Genomic DNA, 22,337 nt, shown 5'->3' on the forward strand with positions numbered 1-22,337 from the left:
GAACACAGACAAGCATCAGTAACAGCAAAGATTATAATGCTCTGTTGCATAAATCTCATACAGTAGCTCATGCATTTATTAATTATAAACCCATGTAATGGCATACATGACAATGGCAAGTACTTTGCAAAACTGCTGCCTCTCAGATGATCACAACCATTCTGTGAAACTCTCCCGTGATCTTAATTAAGCTTCAGGAAGTTGGGGCCTGGCATGGTTCATGTTTTGCCTTGGAATGTGGCATTATGCCTAAGGTCAGTAATAACCACGTGGTAATTCGGGCCAAGTGTACAGCCTGGATACAGCGTGCCCCTCTGTTAACATCAGCCACCTGCTGTAAATGAGTTTTCCTTACTTTCTTCTTCTACCTTTGCAGGACTCATATCATTAAGACATAATGAGCTGAAGTTTGCACAGCGCCACTTAACAGCTGTGGGAGCAAGGTGCACGGGGGTGGAAGGGGAAGCTTGGCTGACAGGGGCAGGGGAGCAGTCCTGGCATCACCGGTGTTTTGCTGGTTCCCAGCCTACGGCTCCAATGACAGGGATGTGCAGGGCGGCTTATCTGCAGCAGTGGCACTGCCAGAGGATTTCCCCCTCCCAGACGCTAACTCAGTTTGCCTGTTGCCTCTGTAGAAAAGGGCGTCCCTTCATGCTGGGCTTGTTAAGGGTACCGCTGCAACAGGGCAGGCCACAGGCATTTTACATCAACAGAATCAAAAGGGGCATTAACCTCCGCTCCAACCTGTCATACAGCTATTTGTCCCTCCAATCTCCTCTTGCCAGAGCATTAGTGTGGCCACACAATGAAGGGGATCTGGATTAATTTTTAAGCAAAGAGAATAAAACTATACATAGCCCCAGTGTTCTTTTAACCCAGACCCATTTGCCCTGTGGTTACAAAAAAAACCCCTTTCTGCCAACTTTACTGGTAGTGGCAAGGACAAGCGCCCATGGAGAGGACAAGATCACAGCCTTCTCCAGCAGCACCCACAGACACTGAAACTCATCTTGCACCACACACCTGCAGGCACCAGGCTTCCAGCCACTTCAAATTCCCGCTGAGATGGACAGTGCAGAGCAGGAGGGCTGTGGGGCTGCCCAGGCAAAGCAAGGTGGGACAGTGACAGAAATGCTGATGGAAGGCAGGATGAGAAGCGGTTGTCAATTTTGGTTATCTTCTGTTTACACCATAGCCTCTATGTCAGGCTAGGCTAGTAATCTATAGACTAAAGGTGACTGCATCATGGATCAGCTGAGTAAGGGAACTATAGAAAGGTCACTCTCCATAGAGGAGAAGGACAATAGTCAGACTGAGGAAGATAGCATAATCTTTATTATGGTTTTTATATTAACTTGCTGAGTTGGCCAAGCTTGCTAAGGACACGGGAAGTTGAATATGTGATCATGGAGTTCCAGCAACACTGAAGTAAATTAATGAAAAAGTGAAGCTCCTGACATGAGCAGCAACACAAGTCAATGGAGGTTCCCACGCCAAAGCTACTTCCTTTGGGAGAAAAGGCACCTGAAGAACCAGTGAAGTCTGAAGTGTCAGAAGAAATCCCGTTCTTCCTCTTCTTTTCCAGAAAAAGAACCAGACCAAAACAGTATCTGTGAATGAACTGGTATTCAGCCCCTGCACCACAAAGGATCTTGCACTGCTGAGAAAACCTGGGTATTTACTCAGCTGCCAAAACCATACAGATGAGGAAAATGAAGGAAAGGGAAATGGAGGAGGAGGAACCCAAATTGCTGCAGGTTCGCTTGGCTGCCTGGTGTGCCAGGCTAGCGAATGGACAGACTGACTTACTGGATCCAGTGCTGTAGGAGGAAGGAATGAAACTGTGTTTATTGAGGAAATCAGGCTTCCCAGGTCTAATAGCATACTTTGAGGGACCAATGAGAATGCAGAATGATCCTTTTCTTTGTTACAGACATGGATTTCCAGAACAAAACAAAAAAGTCAAACTGTTAGAGGGTTAGGGTATAAGAGAACCTTTATAGATCTATTCTCTTTTAACCACTTAGTAAGGACAGAAATAAGTTGTCAGCTTTCCAGGGTGGAGGGAAGTTATTAGATGGCATCTGAGCTCCTGACTCCCAAGGTATTGTTCTGCTTGGAGAAAGGTACGGTGATTAAGGTGTTTGATGATACAGAATTACTGAGAATAGCCAGAAGTTGATAGTTGGAGAAGACAGGCAGGGAGATTTAACTATTCCAGTGGGCAGAAATGAGCGATGAAGGTTAATGTCAATAGCATAAAGACAGACACGTAGGGAGAGAAACAACCCCAGCTCCGTGTTCCAGGTATATCCCCTTAACACCATCAGTGGCAACTTTTATATAGCTGGAGCATATACACACAAGCATATACATATGCTTCCCAAATGTCAAGTTGGTGCCCCTTGAATGACAGAGGAAAAAAGTTACAATTATTCTGAAAGTGATTAGGAACAAATATCATCATAACGTCTCCATGTCTTCACTGACACACTCCTAACTCCTATGCACAGAAAGGGGTGTTATATAGAGAAGACCAAGAAAGGTGATAAGGAATATTAACAACCTTGGCAAGCAGCAATTAAAACTAGAACCTTTCCACTCCCAGAAGGACTTACAGTGGGGAAAAGGATGAAACATGAAGTTATGAATACTGTTGAAAAGGTGAGTGAGAAAGGACCACCCATTTCCTCCAGGGGCACATCCATGCTGCTGATCTGGCGCAAGTGAAAGACTAAAGGAAGGGTTTCTCCACGCCACAGTTCAGCTCTGCCAGTTAGCTACACTGAGTATTAGATCCTAAGAACAGAAATGCATTCAGAAAAGGTTTAGACAAAGCCCTGGAATAAAGGTCAAACAGCAGCTACTAAAATAATGATACAAATGTACAAAAATATACACATACTCCATTGCATATACAAAATCTCTGCTACCAGCAATTATCAGAAGTAAGAGATTAGATTAGACAAGCCATTGAGCTAAAGGCACCCTTGTGTTTTCCAGAAAGTATCATTTACTACCGCGTGCCAGTCCTCCCTGCTTCCACAGTCCTGTGCACGCAGAGCATCTACATCTAATCTGGCATGAAGAGAAACCAGTCCTAAACTACACACACGCACGCTCACACATACACGCACCAAGCATTCTCCATTGCAGACCAGGGCAAAACTCAGACTTAGGCACATGTGGCCCAGGAAGTTAATTCTAAGCTTAGACCAAAGGTTCACGTAATCATAGCTCACTCTAATCTAGTTTCTCAGCATTACACACACAAATATCCTTTATTAAAAAGTATCAATAGTCTAAAATAGTGCATCCAATTCCTTCATTTTCACACTCATCCTCTTGGCCTAAGGAGCACACACCAATGCTAATTCAGCACACACAAACATCCTCTACTTCTGCAGAAAACTCAAGTCATTCAAATAAACAAAACACCAATGCAGCAGTCCATTAGCTTTCTTTTGCCAGCTTGCATAGTCTCTTAACCCTTGAATAAGGACCAATAGTGTCATCAAAAACAAAGTCCCACAGAACTCGAATCCAGGACTGGTGATGTGGGAGGTTATCATAATATTCTGCTGCAATCTTCTTCACCTGGAAGAAGAAGAGAGAGAATGAGCTGCATAGCTGCACAGTGTCGGGTGTGTTTCAATCTTCACGTTCAGATCTGATAGCACAGCCATAACCTGAAGTTACTTGTTATTGCTTGTGAGCTTCTGCAGTTCAGCCAAATGAGATGTACTTAAATACATTTAGACACTTCTTAGCAGGTCTCTGATGTAAGTTTTGCCTCACAATGACAGAATTTGAAAGATCATGGATCGCTGCCTTCAGTCAGAACTATTTTCTCTCATTTCGGAGGTGGAGGGATCTGCACAATGAGATGACTAATCCACCTTATAAATTGCCAAGACTCCAACACACTGTATTTAAAGCCCTGTTCACCACTCGTAATACTCGTCTGCTGAGGGTTCTGGGTAGGAGAGAAGTACCAATTGAGAAAATGCCAGACACAGCCTTGCCTACACTTCATTTTCTTTCCTCCATTCTGCTACCGTGATGCAAATCTGAGAGACGGGTTCCTCCAGCAGGCAGAGGAAATTGCAGGGGTGGACTGTTCTCCTCAGTCTGGTGTTAAAAATACTGCAAGATTCATTATTAGATCACAAGTCTAATAAAATTTCATCCCTGTTACAAATCCCCAAGTCTTAAGACTGTTGCCATCAGAGAAGCATTGCGCATCATTGGGGGTGGCGCTTGTAGTGGGAGTAAGGCCAGAACCAGAGGACAAAGAGGTTTCAAACCTGGCAGGTTCAGGGGACTATGAGGATTCCCAAGTTATCAGTAGCCCTTGCTCCAGCTAGATGCTCTGCTTTTTGAACACGCTTATGAAGCAGCAGAGTCTGTTAACTATTGTACACTTGCACATAAACTGTTTGGGCATGGTTTTATTACAGCTCCACCTCCTAGACAAACAAAACTCTATTCCAGAGTAGTTTGTCTTGCTGGACAGCATGACTTGTCTCTTTAAAAACCCTGCAGAATTTTAAAGCCAGCTGTGCTGAGCACAGTACGGACTTCCAGTGAAGAGCAAAAGGGTTACACAGAAATTGTCATCCAGGAGGAGGGTCTCATCAGCATCCGAGGTGTAATGGTGGAATCTTAACACAGCATTTTGACTGTTTGTGAAAAGGTAAGAATCCCAGCAGAAGTTAAATTATAAGCCAGTACGGCTCACTGCTAGTTACCTCGTTAATTCAGCTTCCTAGCAGACACTTCCTTGTGAGGTAGGTTGGGTAACGTACAAGTTTCGTTAAGATCTTTTACCTCTGTACCTCAGCCTCTATGCACTCCTTATGCTCGTGGCATGGTAGTGCTGTGTTGCAGGTTGAAGATACAGTTCAGGTCTGATTGTATTCTGCCTTTCACTGAATACCTCTGACTTCCTCATAATTCCCTATATCCCTATATTTAAAGTGTTGGTCTGTACTTCAAATGTGGTTCATTTTCAGTGGGATTCAGACAGTATCAGCATTTCCCCTTAGAGGTATTTGTTAATGACTGGAAGAAGGGTGATTTCCAGGCACCGGGTAAGATCTCTGGAGATGCAGATTTAGTTCCCTGCACTCCTTCTGTAACCACAGTCAGAAACAATTTAATCTGGGGTTTGTATCCTCCCTTTTCCCAGCTGGGTAATTGAAATAGCTAAAGGATGAGAGGGAGGACTATTTAGACAGTAGGCTCCCTTGACTCCCTTGAACGAAAGCCACTAATGAGGCCTTGTGCAAACACAAAGAGGGTTTCAGATACCCAGCCCCAAAAGCTTCACTCCAGCTCTGACGTGGTCATTCCCTAGCACACTGCTGCTTACAGACCTTCTCTCCTACCTCCATTTTTGAAGTTCTGCCTGAATTTTGACTTGCAACAGTAATTCAGCCCTCATCTATACTAGCCAAGTTCATATGGCAAGTCTCCCATTCCCCTCTTCTCCAGAACCCCCATAGATTTCTTGCCCACAGAAACAATGGTCTGAACCAGACGTTTTCTCAGCTAGTTACATTATTTTGCAGAGCTCTTGATCATGTTAGACTGACCACTATGAGGGCTTCAGAAAGTCTTTCTGTATTGCCCCTTACACATGAAAGTGGAGGGCTGGAAATTCACAGAAACCAGTTCAGCTCCTAGGAACAATGTCTCAGGCAGTGGCTGTGCCCTCTGGCACCAAAGGCTGACTAAAAATGACCCCAGTGACGAAGTAGGAAAAAATGGCTCAGAGAAGAGGCCAATAAACAGCCTATGCTCAACCCAACAGTTTCCACACTTTCAGCGAACACGAGCAGCAGTATAGTCTGGGCGTAGTGCTGAAGAGCTCAGGTGGACACAACATGCAAGTCTGGAAACTTGCACTTAAATATATTCCATACACATACTCTGCAGTTGTATTACAGATTTAAAACGGGCACCTAGAATACAGGTATTATTGGATAATTTAAGATGATTAATCAAAATACCCAGCAGTGAATTTTGAAGAAGATCATACACACCCCATTCTGGAAGCAGGCAGCCCAGTCATGGCTGGCAAGCTGCTTGCCAGCATCAGGTGTGGAGGAGCTCCTTGTCCACCAACCATGTCCGTTTAGCACCTTCCTGCAGAGTATGGTGGCAGCTCATTCTGAATGAGAAGCCCAGTATGGAAACCACAAGAGATGACCAGGGGCTTGCACTGGAGTGTGTTACCCTAGATCAGCTGTGGGACAGTGACTCACACCTACATGAAGCAGTTCTTTGTTCATGCTTGGCTTTGTGCCCAGCAGCACCTTGTGCAGGAAGGCAGGCAGCATTTGCACCATCAGCAAGGTCCCTGTACTCTGGGCAGGACAACTGTATGAGATGTACAGAAACAACAGAGAAGAGAAGGTAAACTGCAATAAAATGTTTTTGACAAAGGAATGGAGAAGAGGGAAATTTTAATGAATGCAGTTACAGGGAGGACTTCTGAAGGGTTTTTGTATGGAAAAGACAAGGAAGTTTGTTAGGTGACTGTTCCCATTTTGCTATCACATGGCAGGAATGAATTTTCAAAGTAGTTTCTCTTTTACAATGGATCAACACAAAAAAGTTTCCTGACAAAAACACCTCATCTATTGTAATTTGTTTCAGCATCTCCATATTTAAAACAAAATTATCTCCTTACCTACCAGAAAACCTGGGGAGTGTGGGGGGGTGAAAATTATTGGGTTTTAATGCAGATTCCCTTTTAAATACAACATTAAACCACATCTATTAAGTATATTTTAGGCTGGAAGAGTCATCTTCCATGTTGCATTCTGGGTGCAGTACAAAACCTGCAGATGGCTGTTTCCAGGTAGCAAGTTTTGCAGCCAGATCATAGATCATGGCAGAGAGGATGGCACTGTGAGAAAGTATTCCTAGATCCTGCTCCTGACTTGCCCCCTCAAGCTCTCCAAATTGCATTGGAGATGGTCCATTTGCTTCAATTCCCCCTCTCTTCCTCCTTACAGATCTCAAATGTAAGTCTTAAGTCATTGCTAGTTTGTGAATGGAAGTTATCATGGAAGGACGAGAGATCACAAAGTCTGCAAGAAGCTTATTAGGCACTTGGCACCTAGTATACTGAGGCTTTTCTTCAGGTAGATCAGGGTGGTAGGTAAGAAATCACATCTTTTAGACAAATTTTGCTTCTGGTTTTGTGCTTGTAGAATACAGCAACAGAACCCCAATCCTACTCCATGGTATCAGATAGGCGCAAAAGTTAAACGCAACCTAGTGTTTCACCATGGCTGTTACAGACCCTTTGTCCTGGGGCTATACAGAAGCTACAGAGCATTATGACAAGAAGCTGAAAAATGATGTTTAGAATGCTAGAAGGCTTATTGCAGAAGTTCCCTATGGTCCTTGACCGGGGGGGGAGTGCTCAAGCTAGCCCTCCTGGCCATCACAGGGTTAATGAAATCTGCAATTCAAAACCAGCACATCTACCATGTTTTCCAGTTTTGTCTGTCTAATAAAACTGGTTTCATACCATGTCTTTTCCTTTTCCCACAAGTTTAATGAGTAACTAGCTTGCCTCTGGTAACACTGCAGTTTTTATTGCAGTTTGTAGGAAGAGTACCGAATTCCTCCTTCTTCTCCTGCCCCCTCTCTCCATAAGTATATTCAATCCTTCAGATAATGAAGAATGGATTTTTTACTCATTTGGTAAACAATGCAATATTTTATAGTTATAAGGCTTCATGCAAAGACTAATCTAGTTGTAAGTCTATAGGGTTTTTTTCAGAGCAGGTCCCTCATTATAATGTTAAATTTTGTGGTCTCTTGCATAATCTCTCATTATACTAGTGGGACAAGTTCTTACTGCACACTCATGTCACTCATCTTTAATATCTATAAGCTTACAGCACAGCCTAATTCTTGTCTTTCAAACCTGTCACACTCCTAGGGTAAAGGTCTTTCCAGTGGCAAACACATTACTCAGAACATTCTGAATGAGACGCCTGTAACAAAGGACAAAGCTAAATTTACTTTTCTGATAAGCAAGTAGAAGAGACAGTTACTTTCCAAGATTAAGATCCAGTTATTCTCTGATCGTATTTCTCCCCTGCTCTCAATCAGGAAGGAACCAAATACCTGCCAATAATTAAAAATAAAAATAGCTATACTGAGAGGTCATCCGTACTACACAATTCAACTATTAGAAGTTCAAGTGCCTAGGAGACTAGATCTGAAAAAGATAGACATTTGCTGAGTGAAGAATTTGCTGGGAGGTTAAGCAGAGGAGAGCAAGGGGAGGTTTCTACCCCCACCTGTTACGAAGTTCAAGCATTAAAGCTATCCAGAGAGGATCTGTCCCCTTATCTCCTTCCACCAAAAAGGCAGAGACTTTTTCTTCTCAATTTGCAGAAGAGAATAACCAAGTTCTTTTAATGGACAAAGGATTTTCTACAGTAACTGTTCTGCCAAAGGATTTTCACTTCGTAATAGATTTTCACTTGTAGTTGATCACTCATGAAAGATTCAAAGTTTTCCATATAGTTCTGTCAGGCAACAACGATTGACAAGCCTGATACCTCCTCCACCAGCAGGGCAAGCCTCAGTTGCCCAAGAGCTAGAAACACATGAACACGAGCCCATGAAATTCAACTAATAACTCTATCTTCTTTACACAGGAGGGCAGACACTTCCAGCTGCTGCACTGCCTCGAGGAATTAGGCTGAACTATTTGTGATGTGGGTGGGGATGTGCTTTTCAGGTCTCATTCAGGTCTGGAGCAACAGTCCCAGCAAGTTCAATTAGTCACTCACCTCCCTTGTGTAAGATACAGAGCTAACCTCCTTCTCCTCTTCTATTTACATTTCAGTAATCTAAGTATCTAAGCCTATCTAACAAGTTTGAACATTTGAAGCTAAAGCTAAGCTCATACACTTCCCAGCTGAACTATCAGGTGCATCAGCAATGGGAGTGCCTGACAGGAGAACTTCACATGTGAGTGTGGGCTGCTTTACTGGCTGCTCTGAACCCCACCAGGAATGGCCAGCTTCTCCAGGACAGACCTCCAGCAGTGAAGGAGGTGCGTTAAAACAGAACTGCAGACTATATAGAGGCTCCCCACGCTCTTCTACACCACAAGAAAATCTCCTCCTCTTTTGAATCTCCTCTCAGTCATCCTCTTCTGTGATGAAGAACGTTAACCCATAAAGCAGGGTTTGCCTGGATATACCATCCTAAAGTTGTACATGTTACGCAGCAGTGGGGAGGTCACAGCTCCTGAACCTCAGCCTCCTCTGCTCTACCTCCACCTCATGAGGGTGTTACAGTAGTAGCCCCCAACTTTGCATCAGACCAGAGGCAGAGATGTTTCCTTGCTACTATGCCAGAGGATTTTTATGTAGGAGTAATACTTCGAAGTCACGTACCTCTAACACTGTGAGCACCTGCTGAGGAACCCTTGTATTAAAACCCATAAGAGCAGCTACATACCTGGAGGGAGATTGAAAACCATTCCTAGACACCTGGCCTTTGCAAATTTGATTCCCACAACTGATAAAACGTAAACAAAAAGGGGCTTGACTTTCAAAAGAGGAAAGCCACAGCACTTTCCTAATGACAGATCAGGCATCCTCAGTTTCTGTGGGTGGGGCAGCAGAGCTAAAACAAGTTGTGTAGAGCGGGGCTTTATTTTCTAGTGCTATTTACATCAGGCTGGAACATGCCCCGATATTTATGTCATCTCAAAAGACTTTTGTTTGATGTTAATCAAGCAATATAGTTAGCAGATTGATCATTAGACAAATTTCAAGTAGTAATTGCCACCTGCTTCACTTTAGATGGGCCTTTAAAATTCCAGAGACGAAACCTGGTCGCTGAGGGAAGGAAATGGAGAAATTTAGAGCATTGTTGGAGGATTTAATCATGCAAAAAGTATTCCTCAAGCCCTCTGAGGCTCAGATGTTCTCGTTTCCATCAAATGAACTAAATATTACAGCAGTTTGGCAGCCATTTCTCTCAATCTCCTGCTTAAAATGAAAGCATTAGAAACAAATCCAAAAAGCTTTCTTCTTTTTTCCTTTTTTTTTTCTTTTTAAAATTGATCCATTGCTATGATTTGGAGTGATTTTTTTGAGACAGTTTAGCAGCTTTTATAAAAATCCAGTCCACTCATGCTCATGCCGTACTTACCATTGGCAATCTGCATCCAGGAATGCTGGGGAAGTCATGATGCTCCATGTGGTAGCCTACATTAAAGGTGAGCCAGTTCAGAGGTCCGTAATAAGAGTATGTCTCATACCCTTTTAAGAACATGTAGTGTTCTGCTATGAAGTGCCCAGAAATGGGATGTAAACCCATGCAAAGAATCGTACCTGCTATTAAGTAAACAATAGGTTTGAGCCCCCAAAGGTAGTAAATGATAAGGTCTATAGAAAACTGGACGAGAGCATTAAAAATTTCCATCCGTGTAATTGCTTTGGGGTTCACATACAGTGGTCTCAGACTGTAGAACAGAGGTTGGAGGAAAAGCCAAAGCAGTTTCCGAAGTGGCGTACAGAAGAACCAGCCTTCAAAGTCCGTGGGAATGTCCACATCCAGGCTGTCCCCACCAAGGTACCGATGATGGTCAATGTGGTATTTCTTGAAGGAGGCAGAATAAGGAATGCCAATCGGCAAGTTGGCAAAGACTGCAAACCATCGGTTCCACTTGGCCTGCTTGTTCCCAAAGGCGACGTTGTGCGAAATATCATGGATGGCTAAGGTCAGTGAATGATTGATGCAACCCCCAAAAGCATAAGCCCAGAAGAAAATCCATTTCCAAGATAAGTCTTTCACCAGGTAGCATGCTAGAAACTGCATGAAAACCATTCCAGATACAATCCACTTTAAATGTGGATCCGGTCGCATCAGAGTCTTGATCTCTGGATACTTTGCTAAAGGGAAAAATGCAGAGAAAACCTCGTTAGATCACAGTTAGGTAAACATAATCACCACTGGCATTCTTTTTTTATCACCATATGTTTGATGCCCTAGTTTTATAAAATGGCAATTCCAGAACAGGGTTGCCACTACAGTGAAAGCTTTACTAATGTATGGGCTCCATTCCCACTGCCAGCATCATGTCCAATTGTGATTGATATTGATATATACACACACACACACACATATACACATAGACATATAAAAAAATAACATTTACCCTGATGGTCAATATGTGGCATCATGTGCCTTCACAAGGATGAGTATTAGTATGCCAAAACCCACCAGACTTAAGCTCTAAGAAGCACCTACTGCCAAGTTTTTCATTTCCCTTTTTATTTTACCCAATCCAGTTGCTATTTTCCACAGAAGGGATACAACTGCCTTCTTTGTAGCCCTTTTCATACTGCTGCTTCAGACATACTAGCAGGGGAAGAGGGCTGAGCAACAGGCTTACCAGGTTTTGCTCTGTGGTTAGATGACAAATGTAGCATTAAAAAAAAATTCCTAAGTATTTGAGTGTTCACCAGTGCTTACAACACATACAACTCTTTGCACATGTTAACATCACAAGAAAGTCAGTAATATTACCAGGAATTTGTAAGACACAGAAAATTTTTCTCTGTTCCCATTCATTAGCCTGTTAGGCTTATGTCATTATGCCATTAGTCACACACCAGAAACAGGCATTGAAGTCACATAAATAATCACACAACGTCTTCATGCAGCCTCACAAATACTGCAATACAGCATCAGAGAGACATGGGCTAGGCTCGCCAGGTCTGACCCGTGTCAGGACAGGACCAGCTTGCTGATCTTTAGTTCTACTGGCCATTCATTTGTCCTTTTAAGAAAAAGAAAATACACAGAAGTACAACTTATCTTCTAGGTGCTGTTCATTGCTTCGGGTCTCTTCCTTACAAACCCACACTTCTCACTTCCAGTATTAACTTGCACATGAATTTTTCCACTGTTTTATGGCTTTCACCCACGCAGTGGCCTCCCTCCTTTTACTCATACTCTGCATTTCTCAATAATTAGAGCTTACACAGATAAGACTGTAGGACAAGTCACTCCTTCTGAACCCTGAGGTTACACAGTGTGTCCCTGTAAGTTTGATAGGCCCATTTTATGAATAGAAAAGTAAATATCATCTGACTGTCCCTGTATGATACCAATGCAATAAAAGCAGATTATAATGATTTGCATCTATGCAGCTGTATATACTATAAACAAACACAGGAAGCAATACACATAACTTTATGTGACCTTGCAAGCAGTGGCAGGTACTGAGTGCAGAACACAGAGAAGGTTTTTATAGAAGTGAACCCTGAAAAGTTTGCAGAAGTTCAGAGAGATGAAGCACTGGTTAAGGAAGCAGGCTGATGTGGTCATGCTCTGCAACCATTCAAACAACTTCTGAGCCTGCTGGCCAACTTCAGCCCAGCTTAACAGAGGTTAGAGACAATAAAGATTAGACAGGTTTTATGGAAGATGATGAGAAAAGGGTTATTCTCAATTCTTCCCCTTGTGAAGACAAGGGAGCAAAATCACCATGAGGAGTATTCAGGCAGGGGAGAGATTTTCTAAGTGGTGGGAAAGCTCTAGTAAAAGTTCACATCCTTCTAAAGTCAGCCAAACTTTTTGACAAAAATCTCTGGAAAGCCCAGGGGTTTTGGTTTTGCTGTTTTGTTTTTGTCCTTGTTTTTGCAGATTTTTTAATTAGTTTTTGTGTTAAAAATGCTAACATGCTAGAAATGGTTCTCTGGTACCTAGACAGGTACCAAAATTTTACACAAAGTGCTGGGATATCCACTCTAAAGGATAACTTGATATAATGACCTGGTCAGAATATCTGTTACACACATATAATTTTACATAGCTTAAAGTCCTGATTAGGAGCATCTGTCCAAAACCCAGAAAACCCTCTAATAAATCAAGCCACCTCAAATTTTCAGTCATGCACTTGGTAGAGATAAGTTACTGCAGTCACCAGAAGAGATGAAGAGATTTAAAACAACCAAATCTGTTCCTCAGCCTGGTCAAATTCAGGCCACTTTGACTAAAAAAAAGTTTAATGGGATGGGAAAATGACTAAGCAATGCTTTATATTGTAGTTTGAGAACCTGTTTATATTGTCGCTTTGGACCTATTTCTTTTTGTTGCAGCTAACAGGGATTGCAGATTACATTTAAGAGATTTCAGAGTAGTAACTGCCAACCAGCAGCAACAGCGTCTGCAAGCAGCAATGCAGGTAGGTTGCATTTATCGCAGGTGACAGCTATTAAGTAACTTGCTAGGGTTTAATATTAAATTCAACACATGATTAACTCCTCTCCAACAGTAAATTTTTGCATACTAGTTAAACCACAATACTGTGTCTGTTTATCATTAATACTGATAAACCCTTCCTGTTTCTACAGCATGGAGAAATGGGGAGGCTGACAGGTGGGGCTGCTAAGCTCACTGTAGGCTAAAAGCCCTGCTGGTGGTGTAGCCTGCCAGAGAGAGCTTTCAGTTCAGGAGCACTGCACATGCAAAATGTTGAATGCTGACCCTTTCAAAACTTGAGGCCAAGCACTCTTCAGTGAGACGCATTTAATCTCAGATTAATTGATCCTGATGACTGCAGTTTATATATAACGTGCTGACACAAAGATGTGACAACATAAATACGTATCTCATTTTTCCCTTGTGTTCATGCCTTGCAGTTAGCGGAATGAATCCTAGTACGGCAAGATAGAACACTTACAGTTGAAAAACCTGGACAACCCTGTAAGGCTGCTGTGACAAGTGTCTGCAGGTGATCAGCTGGGCTGTGCAACCAAGGGCTGTGCAAACCAGCTGTCGGCCATCTGCATGTCCCAAAGGCAACAGGGAATCAGACACAGGGTTACTGTGCAGTGCTGAACCAGGAGCCATAAAGGACTGTGAGACCTGTGGCAGCTACACAATGAAGACCACCTTCGTTTCCTACGCACTGCACTTGGAGAAGTAAACAGACACCTGCTCTCCACTCTTGAGGCTTCTAGAGTTTCACACTAAGAGGCATCTGAGCAGAGATTTTCATCATGCTGCTCTTTCTTGAATCGCTTCCATTTTCGTCTTCCTGAGCACTTTTCCATTATAAAAATGACCAGCTTCTATACGGCCAGAGTCCACCACTTCCCACCAAGCACTGGGTCAGGGCTAATACATGGTGATGGCCATAAAATGTTATCTATAGTGAGCTCTTAATTATCCACAATCATGGCATGGAAAGGGCACAGGAATAGGAGAAAAAAAACCCAACATTCAGCCATTCTAGATAAAGGGGGGGAGACACAAAAGAACCCCACAAAGTTATTTGACCACATGGGACCAAGATTTTAGAGTACAATAGGACCAGGACAGCTCCAGCTACTTTGATGTCTCCACAGCACATTCTCCAGCCTCCAGCTCATTAGGAAAATCTGTTAGCTCAGCCTGGCAGACTGATTATCCACACGTGCTCCTTCCAGCTTGTCCATCGTACTGCCATTCAGAGGGTGGGGATACTGGTGTAGACGTACAGCAGTGCAGAAGCAGGACTTTTCTGTCCCAGCACACTGCAAAAGCAGTGCAAGCACTTTACTAGTAGTAGTACCCACTTTAGTGGGTAGATGTAGTTAATAATTCTGCCCAAACAGCTCCACGGTCTCTACAGCATAACCACAGAGCAGCTGAAATCTGTACCACGATGATGAAAGACAGAATTTCCCACTTGTACAACAGTGTGGATGAAAGAACAGCAGTTGAGAGAGAACAAATGCTGCAAGTATATTTTCAGAAGCGTTCATGATTCCAAAACAACTCATTTGGTCCTGCTTGACCAACCTGATCTGCTTCTATGACCAGGTGACCCGCCTAGTGGACGAGGGAAAGGCTGTGGATGTGGTCTACCTGGACTTCAGTAAGGCCTTTGACACCGTCTCCCACAGCATTCTCCTAGAGAAGCTGGCGGCTCACGGCTTAGACAGGGGTACTCTGCGCTGGGTCAAAAACTGGCTGGACGGCCGGGCCCAGAGAGTTGTGGTGAATGGAGTTACATCCAGTTGGCGGCCGGTCACGAGCGGTGTTCCCCAGGGCTCAGTACTGGGGCCGGTCTTGTTTAATATCTTTATCGATGATCTGGATGAGGGGATCGAGTGCACCCTCAGTAAGTTGCAGACGACACCAAGTTGGGCGGGAGCGTTGATCTGCTTGAGGGTAGGAAGGCTCTGCAGAGGGACCTGGACAGGCTGGATCGATGGGCCCAGGCCAACTGTATGAGGTTCAACAAGGCCAAGTGCCGGATCCTGCACTTCGGCCACAACAACCCCATGCAGCACTACAGGCTTGGGGAAGAGTGGCTGGAAAGCTGCCTGGTGGAATAGGACCTGGGGGTGTTGGTCGACAGCTGGCTGAACATGAGCCGGCAGTGTGCCCAGGTGGCCAAGAAGGCCAATGTCATCCTGGCCTGTATCAGAAATAGTGTGGCCAGTAGGAGTAGGGAAGTGATTGTGCCCCTGTACTCGGCACTGGTGAGGCCGCACCTCGAATACTGTGTTCAGTTTTGGGCCCCTCACTACAAGAAGGATGTCGAGGTGCTGGAGCGTGTCCAGAGAAGGGCAACGAAGCTGGTGAAGGGTCTGGAGAACAAGTCTTCTGAGGAGCGGCTGAGGGAACTGGGGTTGTTTAGCCTGGAGAAAAGGAGGCTGAGGGGAGACCTCATTGCTCTCTACAACTACCTGAAAGGAGGTTGTAGCGAGGTGGGTGTTGGTCTCTTCTCCCAAGTAACTAGCGATAGGACGAGAGGAAACGGCCTCAAGTTGCGCCAGGGGAGGTTTAGATTGGACATGAGGAAAAATTTCTTTCCTGAAAGAGTGGTTAAACATTGGAAGAGGCTGCCCAGGGAGGTGGTTAAGTCACCATCCCTGGAAGTATTTAAAAGACGTGTAGATGAGGTGCTTAGGGACATGGTTTAGTGGGCATGGTGGTGTTGGGTTGACAGTTGGACTCGATGATCTTAGAGGTCTTTTCCAACCTTAATGATTCTATGATTCTATGATTTACTGAATTAACATTTCATGAAGATCACTCCAGTGTTGTGTGTAAGCATCAGTCACCTTTCTAGAGGCATGCCTCACTGAAACACTACTGAAAATTACTCTGACTACACATTTTTTTCCTTGATGCCCCTCTCTGGAGATCCAGGAGCACTCACCGTAGCCCTACAGTGATACTCAATTAGGGCTGGAGTAATTGTTCCTGGAGAAGCTTTCAGTCACTGGGTCCTGGTGTTCCTCCTCCTCAGGAGACAGTGAATATCTTGTTCTGAACCCTCACTCATCATCTGTTCCCACTGACAATGCTCCTGAGATGACTCAGGAGAGACCCAGTTAGACCTCAGTGATGGCAGCAGACACAATTTCTCGTTGATGTGACACCACATACTTAGCACTTGCACATTTTGGCCTACACAGGATTTGGATGTGGGCAAGTGGGAGCTGTCCAGAAACACAGAGGTGGTGGAGGTTTAAAGGAGCAGCAGCCTTGCCCGCATCCATGAGAAGCTAGTAGTAGCAAGAGAAGAAATTTAATTTCTTCATCTTCCTTTATTTTGACCACAAGTGCAGCATACAGGTATAGTCAAAGTGGAGATATTACTCAGTATAAGACTTTTAGAAGGCCTGTTAAAGAAAAGCGAGGCGGGGGGAAATCCCTGCTGTCCTGGACTATGTTCTATCAACTATGAGTCCCTGCCAGAACAAATAAGAGACACCAGGCACAGGATGTTAGCTTTGCTACCCCGTGCCCTATGCTGTAGCTGGTATTTGTACCAAAAAATAAACAAAAGAAAAGAAGTCCATTTGCTACCATGATAGTGTTTTGCTTTTTAGCAGCTCAGCTCATGAACATGCTCATAAACAGCACAGCACACTTGAGTCCTCAGTACAGGAAAGACATGGACCTGTTGGAGCAGGTCCAGAGGAGGGCCACAAAAATGATCAGGGGGATGGAACACCTCTCCTATGAAGAAAGGCTGAGAGAGTTGGGGTTGTTCAGCCTGGAGAAGAGAAGGCTTCGGGGAGACCCTATTGTGGCCTTGCAATACTTGAAGGGGGCCTATAAGAAAGATGGGGACAGACTTTTTAGCAGGGCCTGTTGCGATAGGACAGGTGGTAATGGTTTTAAACTAAAAGAGGGTAGATTCAGACTAGATATAAGGAAGAATTTTTTTTTACGCTGAGGGTGGTGAAGCACTGGCACAGGTTGCCCAGAGAGGTGGTGGATGCCCCGTCCCTGGAAACATTCAAGGTCAGGTTGGACGGGGCTCTGAGCAACCTGATCTAGTTGAAGATGTCCCTGCCCAAGGCAGGGGGGGTTGGACTAGATGACCTTTAAAGGTCCCTTCCAACCCAAACTATTCTATGATTCTATGATTAATTCAAACCATACATGACCCAGGACACAGGTAGGACACACACAGAGGACAATGTGCATGACAAAAGCTTCTGGTTTTGCACAGTCTCCTGCCCCCTCCAGTATGCAAACTAGTAAGAAACCTTTTTGGCCCAACTAATTACACTGAAGTTTTGTACATTCACTGTGCAAGGACAAGGGTCTTAATCTCGTATTTGCCACCCACAAGCTCCTAAACTGCTTTGTGCTAGCTGGTCCACGGGAGCAGGGTCACCCAGAATGACCACCAGAGGTAAAGCACCGACACTTTGCCAGTGTCGACAGAGATGGATGGTGTCAGCACATCACTATGACAGCAGCTATGACCTGTTTGTTTACACTTGTTTATTAGCTGGTTCAGAGTAAAGGGATGTAGGAATGCTCGAAAGAGGGCTTCCAGCTCCCTCTGAAACAAAAACCTGCAACATGGAGTAAGCTGAAGCCTTCAGTTACACTTAATACATTTTCAGCAGAAGACCACAAGTGCCTAAAACAGTGACTTTCTGCCCATGTGATTTATTTTATAGATGATCCCCACAGGAAATTGGCATGAGCACTTGAGATAGCAGCTATTCTGAATGCACTCATCAGAGAGCACACACATCAGTGGCAGCACTGTGCCCACGTACTGCAGCATAAAGGGGAAACAAACTCACAGTTTCTTCGCCAGAAGCATATGTAATTCAGAGCTTTGATTTAAGCTAAGGAGATATGCATCTTGGATATTTCAGTAGGTAAAATTTATCAGAATTTTCATAAATGTGAGGTTTAAATAGGCAACAGAAGAGTCAGCTGGAAGAAACAGCAGAGTAATCTCTAAATAAGTGAGCAGAGCTGGAAGCTATTATACTCAAATTGGCTAAATGCTAAAATAAAATGGATTTTGGCTTCTTTATTTTGTTCTACCTCCCCCCCCCCCGGCTAACATCTCAGCCTTTCTACAAGATAAAGCACATATAAAACACTTGCACCGTCTCTACTCCAAAATAACTTGCCAAAGAACCAATTATACAATTATGAATTATTCTTGGATGTTAGATCATATTCAGATGCTCCTAGCCTACCCTGAGCAACACTGATTCAGGCCTCATCCTCAGCAGCAAACAAGTGCTTCCCTAAGGATCCTGTGAGGCAAGAATTTTCTGACCAACCTACAGTACTTTTGTAAAGTTAGATCCAACCCACAGCACAAATAGGATCTCATTCTTTCATGTCACAACATGCTTGCATTTGGAAAATTGTTTGCAGGTGAAATGACCATTCATTGTGTGCTTATGGTGTTACCAGCATCTGAGCAATGATTTTTTCATCTTCTCCCAAGACTGAAAAAACACCAACACTTCCCGCTGTGCAAGACTATAGTTCTCCAAGTGTTTCAATCCAGCAGACCCTTACTGCCACTAAAGTAGAAATCCTATTTCTACTAGAAGTAGATATCCCCTCTACGCTATACCCTACGTTATATCCCTCCAATAGCATTTGTATAACTATACAGCAAGGCTAAGCAGATCCAGATGAAAAAACTTTCTTCCGTCAGGTTAGTTTTCAGCCAGGTCTTTCCCTAACACAGCTCACTGCAGCGTTACACAAATCTCAGTCCTGACACAAGACAGTAACAGGCTTTTCATAAACAAGAGGGTGAGAGAACCGCAATGAAACAATTCAATTTCATAAACTGAAAAGCATGAATAACGTGTTCAGGAACATGAATAACGTGATCAGGGTCGAAGTGCCAGCTTAGCAAGAGATCTCCACTTAACTTAGAAGCAGTTGGCACCTAGACAGTACCAAACACAAGCTAATTTTAATACCTAGAGTCTAAGAGGAAGATACTACAAAGAGAGAAGAGAGAAAGTATCACCTCTCCCAAATGTTGATCTATTTGCTGGTATAATTATAGCCGTTAGGAATCACATCCCTGGTAGGTTCATTTAGTGCAATAATGTCCTGCCATAAGCTAGCTTCCAGCCAGCCCAGTTGATATACACAGCTCATAGCTCTGCTGCTCAACTTGAACAGGTTGCCCAGAGAAGTTGTGGATGCCCCATCCCTGGAAGTGTTCAAGGCCAGGTTGGACAGGGCTCTGAGCAACCCGAGCTAGTGGAAGATGTCCCTGCCTGTGGTAGGGGGATTGGACTCAGAGAGTTATCATTCAGACATATTGTCACCGACTACAAAAGTCTTACAGACACCTGGGCTACTAACTCTCAAGTCAGGACATACAACTTCGTGACAGACCATTATTATCTCTCAGTTGCTCTATAGAATCGTACTGGGGCAACAGCTCAAGGAAACATCACTTATGTAGAAAGAAAGTGCCTTATGTGTTTGTCAGTTTGCCCATACTTTTTTCCTAATGGGTAAGTTCAATTTGCATTAAAATCCAAGTAGCCATGCCTGAGAGAGACCAACATTTCAAAAAGCTGCCTAAACACAAAACAATCAAGTTTCAGTGCTTAGCAACTAAATCATTAACCTATTGGGAGGAAAATACTTCCTTTACCAGCATGGAATGCTGTCACCAAGGCACTGCTATATACAAAAACGTAAAATGTGTGAATATTTATACATATTTGTTCATATGTATGTAAGACTTCCAGTGCACTCCAGCTCAATAGACACTAGACACTTTGGTAAGTACATACCCTAGATACCAGGGGTCTGCTGACCCTCAGGCTTTGAATAATACAGTGATGATCATTAATCATTATACCAGTATCATATGGGATATCATGATAGTTTCAATAACTTTTGGTAACATTTTGATATTCGTGACACTAGTTTCACGATCCATTCTGCCTTGTCAGACACAGACACATTGTTCTGCCCACGTCTTCCATGTCTCTCTTTCCACGTTGTATTTCTCTATGCCCTTCCTTCTGCTCCCACGGCTGGGGCAGGGGGAGCTGTGAGGAAGGAGATGGACCTTGATTCCAATTGCTCGTTCTGAACCCAAGGAGAATGGGGGCAAAACCTCTGCAAGTATGCAGTTGAAAGGTCCTAAAAAGAGTTTGTTGCAGCAAGGGTAAGGCAGTCCAACTACTCCAGTACCTCCTTACAATACAACTTCATCATGGTTTGCAGTCCCCACTCCATAGCAAGATCAGGAAAGCAAGAGATTAGCAAGGGGAGAGACCCACTATACACACTCCTACCCACAGCTCACCAAAACATAGTCCCCTTGACTGAAAGGATGACTAGCATGACACCAAGAAGCATCATTTTACATAATGACATCATTTGACTCTCTATCATTATTACATAGTAAAATAATTATTATTTTCCTGGATATAATTCAAACCTGGACCAGGATATTCCACCACCGCAACTATACCGGAAATGTTTTTGTAATTTAGATTAATCCTGGATTAATCTGTTAGATTGTGGAGGAGTTAAGAAACTACACCTAATTATCATAGACCCTGTGCAGCACCTCAGCCACAAGCTCCAGTGCTTTCCTTTATAAAAGATCTTTAAAAACTTTATCCTACTCATTAGCGGGAAGGAAAAAAACCAACCAGACAACCCAAATAGAAACAGAAAAAAAAAATCTTCTTTATTAATAAAATGTTGAAAATATATTTTCAGGAGATACGCAACAATATTCTGCAACAATTCTGAATTATTAGTTCTTCTCAGAAACTATCTTCAGAAAAGCCCAAACCCCCAAACCAAAAGCGAAAACCTCCCAACCCAACATACTCATGCCCGCAGCCAAACACTGCGTGTACGACATGAAAATACAAGAGTGCACCTTGTTCTTGACAAGCAGCGGGGACCTTCTATTGTTCTCTAGCAAACACTCTCCCACATCCTAATTTATTTTATTGCACTACCAAGACACTGGGAAAACTTGCCTGTAGGAGGACTCCCAGCCACCCCCCCCGTGCAGAGCCGGGAGTGCTGCCGCCCACCGCGGGCCCCCCCGCCGGCAGCTGCCGCCAGCCCGGGGCGAGGTGCGGGGCGTGTGGACGTCGGACGCAGCCCTGGCCGCAGGTGCGGTTCATCGCCCGGCAATGTCACCCCGCCACCGCCAGCTCTGCCGCCCGTGGAACCCAGCTCGGCGCAGCAGGACTCCGTTCAGCCGCCGGCGCCCTCGCCGTGCCTCTCCGCTGCCTGCAGAAGGCGAGGCGGCGTCGGGAGCGTTTGGGAGAGCAGCACCCCCCGGGGAAAACACCCCTCCAAGCCCACCGGGCTGCAGCCCCCGCTCTCCGCAGCCCGGCCGGGGCCCCGAGTCGCTCCCGGCACCGACAGCGGCGGACCCGGCACGGACCCCCCCGCTCCGCCCGCTCCTCCCCGTCCAGGGCTGCAATGCAGCCCGGCTGCCGGCCCCGACGGCGGCCGCTTCCGAGCCCCTCGACATACCCAGGATCTCCTTCCTGCGCTGCGTGTGGGGCTGCTCCGTGTAGACCCACTCGAAGTCCTCGCGGGTGACACGGTTACCCATGGCTCCCGCTGCGCTGCGCTCCGTGCCGCTCCGCGCTGCCCTTATAGCTCCGCGCCCGGCGGAGGGGCAGCACCGCCCGCCTCCTGCCTCCGCCCCGCCGGCTGCCGCTCGCCTCCAGCGGGCACCGGGGCTGCGCCCCGACGGGGCGGCCGCGGGGGGAGCCTCGGGTGTGCGCGGCAGGAAGCTGCACGGCTCCGCTCGGGCGTGCGGGGGAGCTGGGGGAGCTGCAGAGCCCCTCTGGGGTGTGCAAGGAGGGGCCGGGGGGAGAGGGGGTGCCTCAGGGCTGGCTCTGGGGGTAGGAGACGGGCAACCGAGGTTTGCCTTGCTGTACGGGCTTTGAAGGCAGCCGGGCGAGGTGTGTGGGGTGGGCGGTGGTTTGCAGGGCAACAGGATCCCCATCGTGCTTCTGCCACCACCGTGGGGCCTACCGGGACTCAGC

The 22,337-nt window shown here is 45.0% G+C and overlaps 1 protein-coding gene across 1 annotated transcript; it reads right to left on the bottom strand.

Annotated features, from left to right (window-relative positions):
• Positions 1 to 1,313: 1,313 nt before the first annotated feature.
• Positions 1,314 to 21,911, bottom strand: DEGS2 (delta 4-desaturase, sphingolipid 2). The gene is made up of 3 exons (XM_076345437.1): positions 21,817 to 21,911; positions 10,201 to 10,943; positions 1,314 to 3,597 (listed from the first exon to the last, which is right to left on the bottom strand). The coding sequence occupies exons 1-3, from the start codon at positions 21,896 to 21,898 to the stop codon at positions 3,454 to 3,456; spliced, it is 969 nt and encodes a 322-aa protein (XP_076201552.1). The 5' UTR covers positions 21,899 to 21,911; the 3' UTR covers positions 1,314 to 3,453.
• Between the last annotated feature and the right edge of the window lie 426 nt (positions 21,912 to 22,337).

Source organism: Aptenodytes patagonicus, chromosome 7 (genome assembly GCF_965638725.1).
Source record: "Aptenodytes patagonicus chromosome 7, bAptPat1.pri.cur, whole genome shotgun sequence".
NCBI classification, from domain to species: Eukaryota; Metazoa; Chordata; class Aves; order Sphenisciformes; family Spheniscidae; genus Aptenodytes; species Aptenodytes patagonicus.